Source organism: Onychomys torridus, chromosome 1 (genome assembly GCF_903995425.1).
Source record: "Onychomys torridus chromosome 1, mOncTor1.1, whole genome shotgun sequence".
NCBI lineage: Eukaryota > Metazoa > Chordata > Mammalia > Rodentia > Cricetidae > Onychomys > Onychomys torridus.
In genome coordinates this window covers 164,070,138-164,085,889 of record NC_050443.1, presented here as the reverse complement: position 1 = coordinate 164,085,889, position 15,752 = coordinate 164,070,138, and the positions used below count along the sequence as shown (strand labels likewise).

General features: G+C 51.7%; 2 protein-coding genes across 7 annotated transcripts in view; one reads left to right on the top strand and one right to left on the bottom strand.

Moving 5' to 3' along the window:
• Positions 1-5,893, top strand: part of Fbxw4 (F-box and WD repeat domain containing 4) — an 83,256-nt gene extending 77,363 nt beyond the window's left edge. Inside the window, exons 7-9 of the mRNA XM_036170859.1 lie at positions 4,273-4,413; positions 4,876-5,017; positions 5,173-5,893. Coding sequence (XP_036026752.1) covers positions 4,273-4,413; positions 4,876-5,017; positions 5,173-5,292 — 403 coding nt within the window. The 3' untranslated portion in view covers positions 5,293-5,893. The remainder of the gene's footprint in view (positions 1-4,272; positions 4,414-4,875; positions 5,018-5,172) is intronic.
• Dpcd (deleted in primary ciliary dyskinesia homolog (mouse)) overlaps positions 839-15,752 on the bottom strand; it is a 23,679-nt gene continuing 8,765 nt past the window's right edge. For 2 of the 6 annotated variants that reach the window (XM_036170892.1, XM_036170918.1), the window contains 4 exons: positions 13,111-13,235; positions 12,538-12,671; positions 7,472-7,574; positions 6,914-7,188 (listed from right to left, as the gene is read on the bottom strand). In XM_036170892.1, the coding sequence (XP_036026785.1) occupies positions 7,084-7,188; positions 7,472-7,574; positions 12,538-12,671; positions 13,111-13,235 (467 nt within the window). In that variant the 3' untranslated portion in view covers positions 6,914-7,083. Of the gene's footprint in view, positions 1,684-3,636; positions 4,653-6,913; positions 7,189-7,471; positions 7,575-12,537; positions 12,672-13,110; positions 13,236-15,752 lie in introns of those variants that run through there. The other 4 variants (XM_036170921.1, XM_036170929.1, XM_036170900.1 and 1 more) reach the window with 3 other exon arrangements.

Genomic DNA, 15,752 nt, shown 5'->3' with positions numbered 1-15,752 from the left:
CAAGTCACAGGTCTCCTGACATGGGGTAGGGCCCACTTACCCACACATGACCGTGACAGATCAAGACATAGAAGTGGCGCTCCGTTGTTACAGGGAAAAATGGTAGACTTGGAGGCTTAAAAGAACACGGAGTTAGGTTGGGCATGGTGGTGCACGCCTTTCATCCCAGTATTCAGGAGGTAGGGGCAGGCAGATCTCTGTGAGTTCAAGGACAGCCTGGTCTACAGAACGAGTTCCAGGACAGCCAGGGCTACACAGAGAAACCCTGTCTCAAAACACCAAAGGGGTCGAGGAGAGGCCTATCATAAAGACCACATGGGCCAGTATGTGTGAAGTACTCAGTGTAGTGCCTTCCAGACACAGGGACTCAGCTATGTGAACTGCTACCATGAGGCCTATACAGCCATTCCCATTAGGTTACCACCAGGCTGGTTTTGCAACTCAGCCTGTACCCTGGATTCTGTCTTCTTGGTATGTGACTTGAAGGTATTTCCTCTGTAGCTTTGGCTTCTTTATTCCCAATCAGAGGCTAATCTGAGACTACTACTCTGCCCCAAGCCTCACAGTGCTTCATGACATTAGGGATGTGTGTGTATTCACAGGTCTCTGAGGGCTAGATGCCAGAGACTGCCATGTGTCCCCTCATATTGCCAAGCCTCTAGCTGAATCACATGGCCAGCCTCATCACCTTGTCATTGCTATCCATTACAATCCCATCATTACCTAAAGAATCACTCATTCCCCTTCCTGAAAAATGTCTATTGAGGGTTGGGGATTTAGCTCAGTGGTAGAGCGCTTGCCTAGCAAGCACAAGGCCCTGGGTTTGATCCTCAGCTCAAAAAAAAAACTCTATTGACCTTATAGAACGTTCTCTTCTCTTTATTGTTAGCTGAGGGTAAATGTAGACTTCTCTTCCTCACTGGACAGTGTCCTTCATAGTACAGCTCACATCTCCCTGTAGTTTCTGTTAAAGCACAGTACCTTGTATGTAGAAGGTGCTTGGTTAATGGTTGAGGGAGGGAGAGAAGAGGGGAAATTACTGTTCTTGACGTGCTCCCTGGGCCTGATTTAAATTACAGGCTATTTGCCCTTGGAGAGAAGATATAAACTGCTTGTCATAATTCAGCCTTTCAAAACTACTGTTAAGGTTCAGAGTAGCACATGCCAGATGAGGTGGCCTGACACTTAGGGGGATGAGGATGTACATGTACAGGGAGTCCAGGAAGCACTATCAGCATCAGAATGTTAAAAAGTAGCTGGAAGATGGTGTGAGAGCCACAGCATGCATCACTGTGGGCTGGAAGCCTCAGAATACTCTAGTAAAGAGGCTTATGGTGAGTACATGGGCCAGAGGTGTAAGGCCTGGGCTGAGAATGAAGTAGGACATGGTGTTTCGACTGTAAGGTTCAGGCTGGAGGGGCAGGGGAATGCCTGGCAGCTGGACCAGAGTGGCTGATGGCAGTGCATTATCTCACTTTCTTCCTCCTGGTTAGCAGGTGAGCCAGGCCCAGGACACCTGGTTTCTCTTTTGAGGCTCCTCGGGGATACAGTCCCACTCAGCTTGCTTCTCCCTGTACAGTGCTGGAGGCTGTGCCTCGGGAACAGCCTTCTTCAGCTTTCCTCTTGAGCCTGCCTCACTCCTCAGGCTCACCCTGCAGGCTGCCCCATCTGTCTGTGTCGTGCCTGGGTGGAGAGAATTATTGGAGGCAGGCTCAGGAGGCTAGGGTGTGGAGGTCTCCAGCCCTCAGCAGCTCCTGGAGGCCTAGGCTTTGTCTGCAAGAGTTGGAAGGGAAGGGACTTTTTGTCTGGCTCTCTATAGTGACAAGCCCAGTTCTTCTTGCTCCTGTCTTGGCCTGGGGCTCTGAGCAGCAGCCTGGTTCCCACCAGTTGTGGACAGCCAAGTCTCTACACACGCCACCCCTCACCTCCTACAGTGGGAGGCCGAGGAGCATTCTTAGCATTCTTTCTAGAGAAAGGGGTGAAATGTCTGAATTCGGGGGTCACCACGTTATACAAATTGCAATCTAATCGTTTTTACAAGAACACACTTGCAGTGAGAAAAGCAGACAGACAGACAGACAGACTGTTGAGGGCCATTGTTGGACCAGTCTCCCTCCATCACAGCAGTTAAGCTACAGTTTGCTACTTAAATTGGGCCTGGGGTGGGAACCTGAAGGGCCCGTGGTGCCATTTCTGTTTGTTTTCCCAAATCAAAGCCCCAGCAGGGCTCCCGTGCACTGCTGGGTCACTATTAGGAGAGACAGGCGGGTTCCCAGAGCCTGGTGTGTCAGTTGATGCTCTGAACTTAACCTCGCTATACAACAGAGAGTGGAGGCCTCAAGGCCAAAGAAACTGTATCTTTGTAGTGGTGGTTTAAAGTGTGTGTGGCCCCTTGAGAGTCCCAGACAAAGGAAAGCAGAGACTTCCCAGGCTGGGACAAGCAGATGAAGGGCTGAGCCTTTGGGTCTCCCTAGACCCCTTGGGCAGTGGACAGGATCCATCCAGATTGGATGTGCCCCCTCTCACTTCTGACCAGCCAGCGGTGCGTACCCAGCTCTGATTCTCTCAGAATCCCAGCAACACAGTGGACAGGCAGATGGGGCTCCACTGGGCTCCACCCCTACACCCGGTCTTTCATCTTCTGTTTCAAACAAACATGAAATTACTTCCATAGATTAAAGAGGAGAGAGAGCTCCTCAATCACTCCTTACAGCCTCACTAATGGAGTGGGCAGGGCCCCAAAATCTGGGAAGGAGAGGGAGAATTGCGGAGGATGAGCTCCCACCTGGTGTACACAGATGCAAGTGGATCTGCCCGCCTCCCATGGCTGTCATGGTTGGTGCTGTTCTAGAAAGGCAGGGTCTCTCTAGAAGCAAGGCCTAGTGGTCTGTATCAGACACTGACCTGGGGAGATGTCTCTGGTCCCCCAGAATCCCTGACAGATAGGCCTGTCTTTATCTCCTCAGGCCGACACTGGGCCACTGCATACATCAAGGATATATATCCCTGGGAAAGTGGCTGGCACAGAGGTGCCCGTTTGGGACTTAACCCTTCAGTGGACAGCAGTAGTGTTCCTTGGAGGCCTTCACAGTGTTCACAGTGAAAAGCTAAGTAGGTAAATAGAGAGCCCCAGCTTCCTTCTTCGATGCTTTTTATGATGGCTGCCTTTTGGGGAGTAGGCTGGGTAAGAATGAGTGATGGGGACAGCCTGGACGTTTAGACACATGGCTGGCAGCCCAGCCTGCTTCACGCCCTTTGTGGGACACTGCTAAGGGCAAAGTTGTAGTTTTGAGTAAGTGAACTCCCCTCTTGCCCTGTGCCCAGGCCTCTTACCTGAGCATCCCTGTGATGTGTTCATGGCCTTGTTTCTCCCATCATACCATGAAGGAGGGCCGTGAAAAGGAAGCTGAGGCACTGGGCCCAGAGGGCACCTTTTCCCCTTATTCCCTCTACACATCTGCAGAAGCTCAGTACAGCCACCATTCCCTGGCCACAAGGATTAGCTGATGCACTTGAGATTGAGGGGCAGTTGCTAGGGCCAAGAGGCCCCCCTACTTGGTTGCTAGGGGTCTGGCATGGGGTGAGAGGTCTGCCCACTGCCGCGGTCACGGAGGGAATTACACAGTCACAAAGAAATTGTTCTTCTCAGTAATCTGGTCTCGGCCACCGGGTGGGGTACGGGTGGGGGAGCAGGCTGGAGCCCAGCAGGCTGGGGGCTGTGATCACAGAGGCGTGCTAGCCCTGGGCTGGGGGCCAGGGACCGAGAACACCAGGGACCAGCAGGCTAAGCTGCTTCCTCAGCTATTTCTGCCGCGGGACACAAAGGTGTTTACTTGTTTTAACATCTCCCAGGGCTCCCCTTTCCCCTTTGTGTGGTCTTTATCCCAAGAAGGTCTGAGCCCCAGATTACAGGCACTGGACTCAGGGCAGCTCAGAACTGCATGACCTGCCAGATCAAGGAGTATAAAGTAGCCAAGTGTGTGCTTGTGAGGGGGGCTGACCCATTCATTGCCCCCAAGGGAACAGGCAGCCAGCATGCAGGTGTGATGGAGGGTTGCTGTATTTGTACTACTGAGGCTTCAGCCAGGGGTTGGGATACTGGGGGAGGGGTGGGCAGTTTGCTAGCTGGAGGTTCAGTAGCTAGGCAGGCATCTTCTTCCTCAGGGAGCACCCCCAGGAGATGGAGAGCTTTATGACGCCATTTGCAGGGTGAAAGATCGTGCATGGCCAAGGTGGACAGCCTTTCACTTTGTGCCCCTCTTTTCCCCCCAGTGGGCAGCTGATCACACATCTGGGCAGTGATTTTCCCCCAGGGGCTGGGGTGCTGGATGTCATGTATGAGTCCCCCTCTACACTGCTGTCCTGTGGTTACGACACCTATGTTCGCTACTGGGACCTCCGCACAAGTACCCGGTGAGTGTGCTGGGTGGGTACCAATGCAGGCAGTTTTCAGTCCTGGGTCAGCCCAGGGCAGGGCACAGAGACTCTTGTCAAGTTCAGGTTCCCTACTCTTAGCCTGCTCTGGTCAGTGTGGCCTGGGGGATTGAAGAGGGCAGACATTTCTCAGAGCACCAACAAGTCAGCAGGAAACTGTTCTTGGCATCCTCTCCCAGACCTCGTGTGCGTCTCTCGTGGATCCTAGGTCAGGTAGTCTGTCAGGAGAAGGGAGATGAGGATGTGTTGCTTCTGTGTCCCCAGGCTCACAGGAGGCCTCTGCAGAGGACCCTTTTCCATTAGGTCTGGTTGTTAAGAAGCTGCTGAGTCAGGCAGCTACTCTAGCCCATGAGGGCTCCCTAGCCTGTCTCCATCCCTCGGGAAGCTGGGCTGGAGGGAGGGTACCCAAACCTGTCAGTATCACTCTCTCTTCCCGGACAGGAAATGCGTCATGGAGTGGGAGGAGCCCCATGACAGTACCTTATACTGCCTGCAGACTGATGGCAACCACCTGCTTGCCACAGGCTCCTCCTACTACGGTGTTGTGCGGCTGTGGGACCGGCGCCAGAGGGCTTGTCTGCATGTAAGTGTTCCATGCCTCTGGGATGGCAAGACTCACTGTGGCCAAGGTTGTACCTATGGTTCATGTCTCTATTTCACTGGGTCTGGGACTCCTAAGTCGGGGCATGCCATTTCCCAACTGAAATGCTCTTCTCATTCCTGTGTCCTCCCTTCCAGGCCTTCCCGCTGACGTCAACTCCACTCAGCAGTCCTGTGTACTGCCTGCGATTCACCACCAGGCATCTCTATGCTGCACTGTCTTACAATCTCCACATCCTAGACTTTCAGAACCCATGACAAACCACCCCTGCCTCTGGGCTGGGCAAGTAAGCTACTCAGGGACCTCTCTTGCCTGGCAGGTGACATGACTGATACCTCACTCCTCCTCCCAACCCTGCTGTGTTCCTAGACCCGTGGCCACAATGCCCTAGCACCTGAAGCAACCGCCTCCTGGACACTGGGGCTGACTGATGTAGCCCTCCCAGTGCCTCTGGTCTTAGGAAAATGGACTTGAACTCAGGTGTGTACAATAGAGCCAAAGTCAGGGCCTGGGCTGGCAAGGGCAACCCTCTCTCCAAGCCCTTCGTAGCACTATAGCAGCCTGCAGAGTGAGGTGAGGGGCTCCCACCATCCCAGCTAGAAAAAGAGGTGCAGTTAGTTGCTGGAAATTCTGCTGGTACCAGCTGCCTCCTCAGTCAGGTCTCGACTTTGGCCAACTTCTTGGAGCTGGGGGCTCATTTCTGAGACACTAGCCTGGTTTTGCTTTGAAACTAAGAAAAAGGACAAAGGACACCAGTCAGTTTGGGGTTCTGGGCTAGCCATTCCTCAGGCCAGTTGTGGGAAATGTGCTATGATTTTCATTTTTGTAAAAATAAAATTTGGTTGTTCGCAAATCTGATTCTTTGGTGGTTAGGTCATTCTAGGAGGCTCTAGGGAGGCAGATCAGATTTAAACTCAGGAATGTGTACAGGTTCCCCTGTACAAAACCGTGGCTCTGTGTCCCCAAGAACAAAGGTTTCTTTTCTTCCGCCTTTGTGGGCTGTGGAAGCGTTCTAGGCTGTGAACCCATGGGCACTACTCCGGCGCACCACACACACCTGTGACAACCTGTAGGCTTGCTCACTTTAACCACAGTGTCTTAACTTTCTGTGCCTTTTCCAAGATTGCTGAATGTTCTTACCGCCACCCCATCTACTTCAGGGGAGTCCCCCCCATCTACTTCAGGGGAGTCCTCCCCCCATCTACTTCAGGGGAGTCCCCGCATCTACTTCAGGGGAGCCCCCCCATCTACTTCAGGGGAGTCCCCCCACATCTACTTCAGGGGAGTCCCCCCACATCTACTTTAGGGGAGTTCCCCCCATCTACTTCAGGGGAGTCCCCCCCACATCTACTTCAGGGGAGTCCCCCCCATCTACTTCAGGGGAGCCCCCCATCTACTTCAGGGGAGTTCCCCCCCACATCTACTTCAGGGGAGTCCCCCACATTTACTTCAGGGGAGTCCCCCCACATCTACTTTAGGGGAGTCCCCCCACATCTACTTTAGGGGAGCCCCCACATCTACTTCAGGGGAGTTCCCCCCATCTACTTCAGGGGAGTCCCCCCCACATCTACTTTAGGGGAGCCCCCCACATCTACTTTAGGGGAGCCCCCATCTACTTTAGGGGAGTCCCCCCACATCTACTTTAGGGGAGCCCACACATCTACTTCAGGGGAGTTTCCCCCCCACATCTACTTTAGGGGAGTCCCCCCCCAGCCACTTGTATAAGGCAAGCCAGCACAAGGGAGTTTACAAGCTGCCCAGCCCTATCCTACTTTCCTCTCCAGGGTGGCAGGGTGGGGGGGTTGTCACACTGGCACCTTCCCTAGGAAGGCCAGGGCGCCTGAGAACAGGCACCGTACACAAGTGGACGGAAAGTCCTTCTAGAGCAACTCCAAATGACTTTACTCAGGAACAAAACCTTGGGCAGAAGCAAGCTGTGTCCCAGGAGCCAGTTCCATGGACTCTAATTCTTAGAAGAAGCTGCCCTGTGCCAGAAGAGCCCAAGCCTGGACGTCCCACAGCTTCCTCACTGGAGGTAACCAGGACAGCTACTGGGTCTTACAGTCCCCATCACTGCTGTGGGCCGTCTTTACCTTCTTTAGCTCCTTCTGTAGCTCTGACTCAGCCGCCATGACCTCCTTTGGCTTTTGATACTGTGGAGGGAACCAGGGAGAGGGCGGAACTCACTAGCCCCGCCCTCCACACGCTCCCTCTGCCTCTTGAGGATCCTTGCTTGGGTCCTGTGGCTGGGGAGGAGCAGCCCAGGATGACAACCCAAGTCCTCTCCATGGCACTGTTAGATGTCATGTCCCAGCCCCTCAGGTGGGCAGGAGACGCCTGCTTTTCAACAGGCGCACCTAGGGTTTGGGGTGTCTGCAGCAGGGAAGTGGGGGAGGGGGGAACCTCTTCCTGATGCCAAGTCTGGACAAATCTTACAGAGATTATCAGGGTGCAGTTGGCGTGAGCAAAGGTCAGTGCAGAGTCATCCAGAGGAAGCTGGTGTCTGTCCAGGTCAGGAATGGAGAACTTCTTGTAGTACCTGTGGGGACACCAAGAGGCTGCTGGGGAGCCAGCACAGTAACCCCGACAGTTGGGCACCAGGCCCTGTACTACCAGGTTTCTACACAGCTCTCCCCCACTTTCTATACAGCCAGACAGGAAAAAGGGAAACGCACAAGAATGACCTGGTTTTTTTTGAGTTTGTGGTCCTGGACTCAAAAGGATGATGGTAGCCTTACGCCAGGCCAACCAAAGGTGAGCAGAGCCAGTGGGAGTTCTGAGATTAGCCCAGGGGTCAGAGTGACTCATCATACAGGGCTGGCACTCCCAACTATATAAAGAACACTCCAAGACTCATGGGACACCAGAAATGGGACACCTAACAAGCATCAGCAGGATGTCTAAGGCTTCTTACCTGAGTAGTAGTTACTCCTTACATGAGACCCCACTGAAAGATCGGGTCATATTTGTACCCATGATGATGACGATGTGTCTTTTCTTTGTTTGTTTTTTGTTTTTCGAGACAGGGTTTCTCTGTGTAGCTTTGTAGACCAGGCTGGCCTCAAACTCACAGAGATCTGCCTGGCTCTACTTCCCGAGAGCTGGGATTAGAGGCGTGCGCCACTGCTACCCAGCTCTATGTGTCTTTCAAGGTCTCATTTCTGACAACTAAAAGCAGATAAGGAAGTCCACCTCAAGTAATCTTCCCGGGAGGACAAGCCATGAGACTGAGGGGACCCGGACTGGACCCCTTCATCTATTTTCATATGGCGTAAACACAAAACCAACCACCAGAGAGCACAGATAACAAGGCTTTGCCAAGAGGAAATGTAACTGAGAGGGAGGGAGGATCCTGCCTGCTTTCCTGGTCAGCTGTCGGTTGAGTCAGGATCGGAGATTTCCTCAAGCCAAGCCTGCTCCTCACCTGAAGAAGGCCCTTCCTCTCCATTTCCTTGGTGGACCTGTGGGCTGGGCACTAGCCAGGGGCTGCTAGAGCCCCTACCTGGACAAATCACTTTCTGTACCGGGAGAGGCTGTGTGGGCTGAGGAGGGAAATGCCTCAGGCAGGTACAAACAAACTCGAGAAGGGCCTGCAGAGAATGGGCTTTTAATACTTCAGAGGGCCCTGGCCCTGGTGGTGACAGTTACACTGAGTCCACTTCAAAAGCCCTGATGCCCTGGGGACTCAGAGAGCGGACATCAATGCAGGGCTTCTGCCGTCTTCCCTGCCCAAATCCCTCAGTTCAGAAGAGGCTCTGGGGCCCCTCTCTTCCCAGGTTCCCCTCTCCCCACCAAGGTGCGGGGACCCAAGGCAGAAAAAGAATGTTTATTTAAAGACTGACAGTTCAAAAGGAGCGGGGGCTGGGGATCCGAATGGTGGGCAAGTGGCTTTCTTTTCTAAAGCTCTGCCCCCAGGGAAAGGCGATCCATCTGCCTGCAACGGGTGGAATGCTTGCTTCATCCTCTTCCTAGCCATCAGGCTGAGTGAGGGCTTTTCCTGGGGCCCTGGTCTGGCCAGCAAAGGTGGCAGACACTGATAATAGCAGGGGGTCAAAGGTTAAACAGCGGAGATTAGGTGAACACAAAGGCTTGTTAGGAAGTGTTAACATCTTCCCTGCAAATACACACAGAAAGCAGGACCGGGAGAGAAGCACCTCCCACCCCAGGCGGGACCAATGGAGGAGAAACAGCCTGGTTGTGTCCCAACCCATGGCAACTTCAGGATCACAGAGAACTCAAAGGTGTACGGCTTGCCTTATCCTCCTCCTGCAACGGCCAGGGAATGGAGGTCGCCAGGGAAAGCCAGGCCTGGGGGGGTTAGCTTTGCTTTGTATCTATGATGGATTTCGTTTATTGGGTGAGGTCAAACAGCCACTGCTAGAGCCTCCGACATCCAGGATGCTATGAGTACAGGACTCTGCCTTCCCTTCTGCACAGCTGCCCCCACTCACCTACTCACCTTAGAGGTTGTCACAACAGTGACTGAACTTGAATTTTTCACCAGGACCTGGATGAGAGGAACCCACTGTGCTTCTGGAAAAGTCGGAGTGCCCTTTTGTCCCACTCTGCTTGTACCCCATGCCCAGTTCCCTGCGACCCCCTGCACTGTGAATGGACAAGGGGTACAGGTTAGGCTCGGTGGAAGCCCCAGAAGGAGAGCCAAGGCAGGGCCAAGACTGCCGTGGACAGGTGCACAGACCCTGCCCCACTCTCCTCTAGCCTGCACACTGGCTTGGCAGGTATCCAGAGAAGTCTCCAGCCAGTCCTGCCCTGAGATCGGCAGCAGGTAAAGCTTAAACCTCAGGCACTAGGCAAACTACACTGTCACTTCCGGGGCCCCCACTCAAGGTTCTCAGAGTCTTGCCAAAGGGAGTCCGACCATCTGGAAGCTGTCTGAGCGTGGAGTCCGTTGTCTAGTCATGCTCACTATAAAGCCTGCAGTTATAGTGTGTCTATGTCAGGTTAGGCAGGCTCTTTGCATCCCTTGCTTTTGCAGCTTGGCCATGGTGAGGGTGCATGCATGTATGTGATGTCAGATTCCTCAAACCGTCGTGAGGTAGTGTAAGCACGCTTCTCACAAATGAGGAGAACTTGCCCGAATCTACGGTTGACAGCTAGCAGAGGCTAGATCTAAGCCGGTCTTCCTAGTTCAGCATACTCTGTCTCCCCTTACAGCTGCCAGTTTCCAGGCTGAGACACGGAACCTTCCTTACACAAACACGCTTATCAAGACCAGATGGTGCCACACCAGGATCCTGTAGAAATGGTTTCTTCCTTCCCGATTCATGTTATTAATACCAGGGGCCAAGGACTAGACTACCATAAGACACAGAATCAACTTCTTCAAGCAAAATTCAGTTCTGCAGGGGCCAGGCGCATACCAACAAGGCAAACTATGTGTAGCTGTGGTCAGGACCACATTCTAGAATCTTAAACAAGGGCACACATCCAGGTGAAGAAAGGTGGAAGCCATGAAAAGTACCCTGGTGGGTACACTGTAAATGCATAGGCCCTGAGTGAGAAGGCCACACTCTCTGCATAGGTCACTTTGTGCTGACTTTTATATGCATTTCTACAACCATTAATACAGAGGTAGGAATAAATACACTTCATGTCCACCTCTGGATGGTGTGATGATCAGGAAAGAGATTCTAAAAGTATTCTAAGAAATTAAACCCTGCTCATATAGAACACTTGTGTTTTGTTGGATGGCTGGAAGTACAGGTATTGACTATATTTCTCCAGTTGGAAGGTAGAAATTCCATTAGGCACAGCAAAGGGCTGGTTAAGTTTGGTGGCCTCTCCAGCCTTCTTCCTAAAAGAGGGACCTGCAGAGGGCAGGCTGAGCCTGGTTAGGATACAGAAACTCAATTCCAAAGTGAGCACTAAAATACCATTTTTTTTCCCTCTGTGGGAAGCCCTCCTCCCAGGGTACCACTCCCATCCTACCTTGCCTCCAATAGCATCTCAAGTGTCCCCAACCCCTGCCCTTGGGTGCTAGAATACTCCACTAGCCACAGAGCCCCTGGCCAACAGCGCCACCTATGGCATATATGGTATATGAGTGCAGGAGATGGGGCCCAGAGGATCTGCTCACAGATGAAGTTTTTGGTGAGCTAGCTGGCCTCTCTTCTAGCACTCGCTTGTAATCACATTTCTGCCTGGTATCTGTATTCCACAGTGACCTCTGGGGGACAAAAAGGAGGCAGCAGCCAGCTCCACAAAGCGCTGAGCTGCAGATTCAAATGCTATCAGAAGCACTTCTGTTCCCAGTTTGGACCCAGGGCTTTGTCCGCCAGGGAATGCTTGCTGAAGCATGGAGTTTGTTTTCCTACAGGCAATTTCTCTGTTGTCTGAAATTGCTAAATTCCACTTTAGGCACTGACTCCTGTTAATGATGAGAACAATAACGGGAATAAACTGCCTTTTATCTGAGGACTTCAGTGTGCTTTATAAACGCAAACCCTTATTATTATGACTTTATATTTATAGACAAGGTCCACTACAGGGGCTGCTGCCTGCATGTACAGCAATAACCCTGAAATTAATTCATTCATCTCTACCCTTTCCCTTGTCCCCTTACCCCTGCCAAAGTGATAGGGTGTGGGGGCTAAGAGGAGGAAGGGCCCAGGGCTGTACTGGAGGGGGCTGGAGTTCCTCTGCTTCCCTGTAGGTAGGCCTCTTAGACTAAGGGAGATTGTACCACATCACCTGCGGGAGGGAGCTCTCCTGTGAAGCTGCAATGGCATGCAGGCACCATGGGGTCAGGCCCTGTACCTCAAGCAGCAAGTTGGGTAGTTCGGCAGTTTGTGGATGAGGAGATTAAAAATCTCCCAAAATGAAGTCCCAGTTGAGAATTGGCCTCATACTCTCTCTCTCTAGCTCAGGTTGAAACGGATTCATTTCTAGATTCTTCAACTGTGATCAGTCAGAGCACCAGAAACCCAAAGTAATCATACCTGGGCCACCTCTCAAACCATAGCACCCACTGCCTACCCCCAGCAGATTATAAAGGGACTCTGCAACAGAATTCTAGAGATTTCTGAGAGCCGAAATTCTGCCTACTTCCCCTTAGTCCAGGGAGGGACGAGGGCCTGCTGCTGCAGACTGGTGTTTCAGTCTCAAATTGCCACCCAGGCAGGTGTGCCTTCCAGGACATGGCTCCATGCCAAGTCAGTGACGTCATCAAGCCAAGCTCACCAGGTCAAGGACATAACAGCCTTAGAATAAAACTACCAGAGACCACAAGTTAATAGTTAGGTGATTCCCTGAAGTCCTCATCCATTTAACAGAGAGCCCCATAAGCCCCCAACTATGACAGGCTCCAAACTAGACACTGGCTCGGGTTCTACCATGAGGGAGACTGCCGTGCAGTCAGCTCATGCACTCTCAGCACCCCTGAGGTGGAAGTACACCTGCCCCCAGATAAGGAGCAGCCAGAGGTCTCACTCCACCCGACCCAGCTCATACACAAGGAAACGGGTGCTCATCACACCACTCACTTTTTGTTCGTCGTTCTAACAATGATGCAGCGCTCCTTCTGGGCCACAGAGACACTATAGACATCCTTTGGGTAGGGGAGATTTCGAATCCGCCACTGGAAACTTGTTTTTGTGTCCTTGCGCATGAAGATGGGCTGTGAAAAGCAAATCAGCCAGGCTGGCCTTAGACTCGCTATGTAGTAGAATGTCCTTGACTTCTGCTTCTCCTGACTCCCAACTCCCCAAGTGCTGGGATTACAGACACGTGCTATTGATGCCCAGGTTATCAAGGACCATTCTTGGGGAAGGTACAAAGGGTTGGCCCCTTGCCCTCCCCAGGCTCTAGCCAGGAAAGACAGGAAGCCCTCTGCTCTCCTCTATGGCTCCCACCTAAAGCAGCTGCTATTGCTGTGACAAAACAGGCCTGAGGCCTTGCCCTGGAATGGCCAAGATAAACGCTTTGGGTGTTCACACCAACCTACTGTGGTGAGGTGGGCATAGTGGATATAAGGTGGTGAACCAATTGTGGTCCCCGCCCTGAGGGGTCAGGAGTCTCCTCCCAGTCCCCATAAGAACCTGGACAAACAGACATACATTGGCATTACTTTCCTTGATGAGCTCGGATCCCAGGCTCCCGGCTCCTGAGAGCATTGGCTCTCCCACTTCAAGCTGCCACTGGCCCAAGGCTCCCAGGGCATTCTTCACACGCCATTTTCTCACTGGGGAGAGAACAAGCGAAGGATTAAAGCTCTTTCCTCTAAATCTGACAAGACACTGGATAAGGGGAGCAGGACACGCCGGGGCTCTGGTCTCAATGCATCTGATCTAGGAATCGCATGACCTAGGAAATCAAACTAGGGCATTTCAGCAACAGCTTGCAAAGTCCACTTCAACGGTAGGCAGACACCTGGAACTGGGATGCAGCCCTGGGAATCATGGGGTGTGGTACCCAGCAGAAGGCAGAGAGCCGACAAAGGCCATTTCTGGAACTCCGGGTCTCCAAATGGAGTTTGGCTGTGGTTTGTTGTTGTTTCTTGAGTCAGTCTTACTAGACAGCCTGGGCTGTTTCAAACCAGTCCTTCTGTCTTGGCCTCAAGTACAAGGACTGCAAGATTGCCAGATGCCCACCTTTGGATGCATTTTCCCTCTGCTGTTGGCCAGGATTGTCTCACGATTCAGAAAGTCCAAATGAAGACATTCAGTTGTTTTAGGTATACTTGGCTTAACAACAATGAACCCCACAGCCCACAAGTTGTGTTTAAATAATCTCGAGCCGGGCGGTGGTGGGGCACAGCTTTAACCCCAGCACTCAGGAGTCAGAGACAGGTGGATCTCTGAGTTCCAGGCCAGCCTGGTCTACAGAGCAAGATCCAGGCCAGGCACCAAAATGCCATAGAGAAACCCTGTATAGGAAAAAACAAAACAAAACAAAAGCCTCCAAAAAAAGACAGTTGTACACCACTCGGCCTGGCTAATGTATTTCTGTGGACCCAACCACAGCCACCTGCACTCTAGGTAAGCGTTCACCCTACTCAGCCACATTCCCGGTCTTCAAACCTAGATTCCTGTGTTCATGCATCCTCCTACTTCCATATAAGAAAATGAGTTTGAGCCGGGCGGTGGTGGCACACACCTTTAATCCCAGCACTTGGGAGGCAGAGCCAGGCGGATCTCTGTGAGTTCGAGGCCAGCCTGGGCTACAGAATGAGTTCCAGGAAAGGCACAAAGCTACACAGAGAAACCCTCTCTCGGAAAAAAAACCAACCAACCAAACAAACAAACAAACAAATAATCAATCTCCAGCTGAGGTGTAACTCAGTTTTTCTAAGTATTGGAATCAACCTCTAGTATTGCAATTAACAAATAAAGTCTTAGCAATACACTGTATTTTGTGAGATTTATGTGCTTGGCCTGCATTTATATACTACATTTTAAATACACTTATTGTAGTGTGATTTGATTTTATAAAATGGATCCTTACATTTATAATTTGATAATGCAAATAACCATTGTTACTTTCCCATGTTTCACAACTCAGATGTTTGTGGAAGGTTTTTTCTTGGGGTGGTTGATGTTGTTTTTAACCCTTGCCCTTCCTTCCTCTAGGTTTGTTTTGTGATGAAGAGTTGTTCTAGCTTAGATCTACTACTGATCTCAGCATGGTTGTCTGACTCAGCATCACGGATGCTGGGCTTACAAACCTGAGCCACCTGCTTCCTGTTGTTGTTTGTGTTTGTCTTTTAAAATAAGGTACGTATATTATGGAAATCATAAATCCAGATGTGAGTTCAGTGGGTAGCACTGGGAAAACGGCCAGGAGCTCACTGAGGCTCATTCAGCCCTGTGCTGGCGGTTGCTGCTGTGCAGACCACCAGTGGAGAGGTTTTGTTGAGGTGCACCCTCTCCTTGCCCTTCTGCTGTAGTAAGAAGTCAGGGCTGCCAAGCTGGGGCATCCTACAGCAAGAGCTGAGCTGTTGGTGCCAAAATCTTGCAGCCTCCTGTAGCTGCTCTAGGAGCTGAACTCTGAAAGGGCCTGGTGGGCTACCACAGCTGTTGCCAGGGGTGGGTCTCTTTTCAGGGTGGGGTGGAAGGGTGTCAGCATCAGGCCCATGGGCAGCTGGGCCAGTCTTGCACATGCTCACTCCTGTGAGCACAAAAGCTGAACACAAAAGCGTGATGTAGAATTAGAACTTTCCCTCGAATATGGGCTTTTTATAAGGTCTGCTGCATTCTGCAGTGTGATTTTATTACATCTTAGGGCCAAAAATTCTCCCTAGAAACACATTTGCAAGTTTATAATGAAAATTAATATGGACGAGTAAAACTTGGAAATATGCTTTCTAGGCAACTTCTTAGGCCCACAAATACTTCCTTAAGTGAATGGACTGTGACCAGGATTATATGCAAACCTAGCCACTGGAACACCCCACTGGAACACCAGGGCAGATGGCCTCAGGGGCCTCTGTCACAGCTGCAAACAAGTGACAGACACCTCCTCGCAGCAGCTCACTATGACAAAGCCTGCTCCCTCTTGGGTCCTCAAACCATGTACCAAACGCTATGCACAGAATGGGGTGCAGCTTAGTAGTAGAGCCTATGCCTAGCATGTGTAAGACCCTGGGTTTGCTCCTCAGCTCTAGGAAGGAGGAGGGAAAACCCAGCAACAGCTATCTATAGAAAAAAAACAGGCTGAAAATGACTTTCTCCCCAGACAGGTGACAACAGTATCAGGGTAC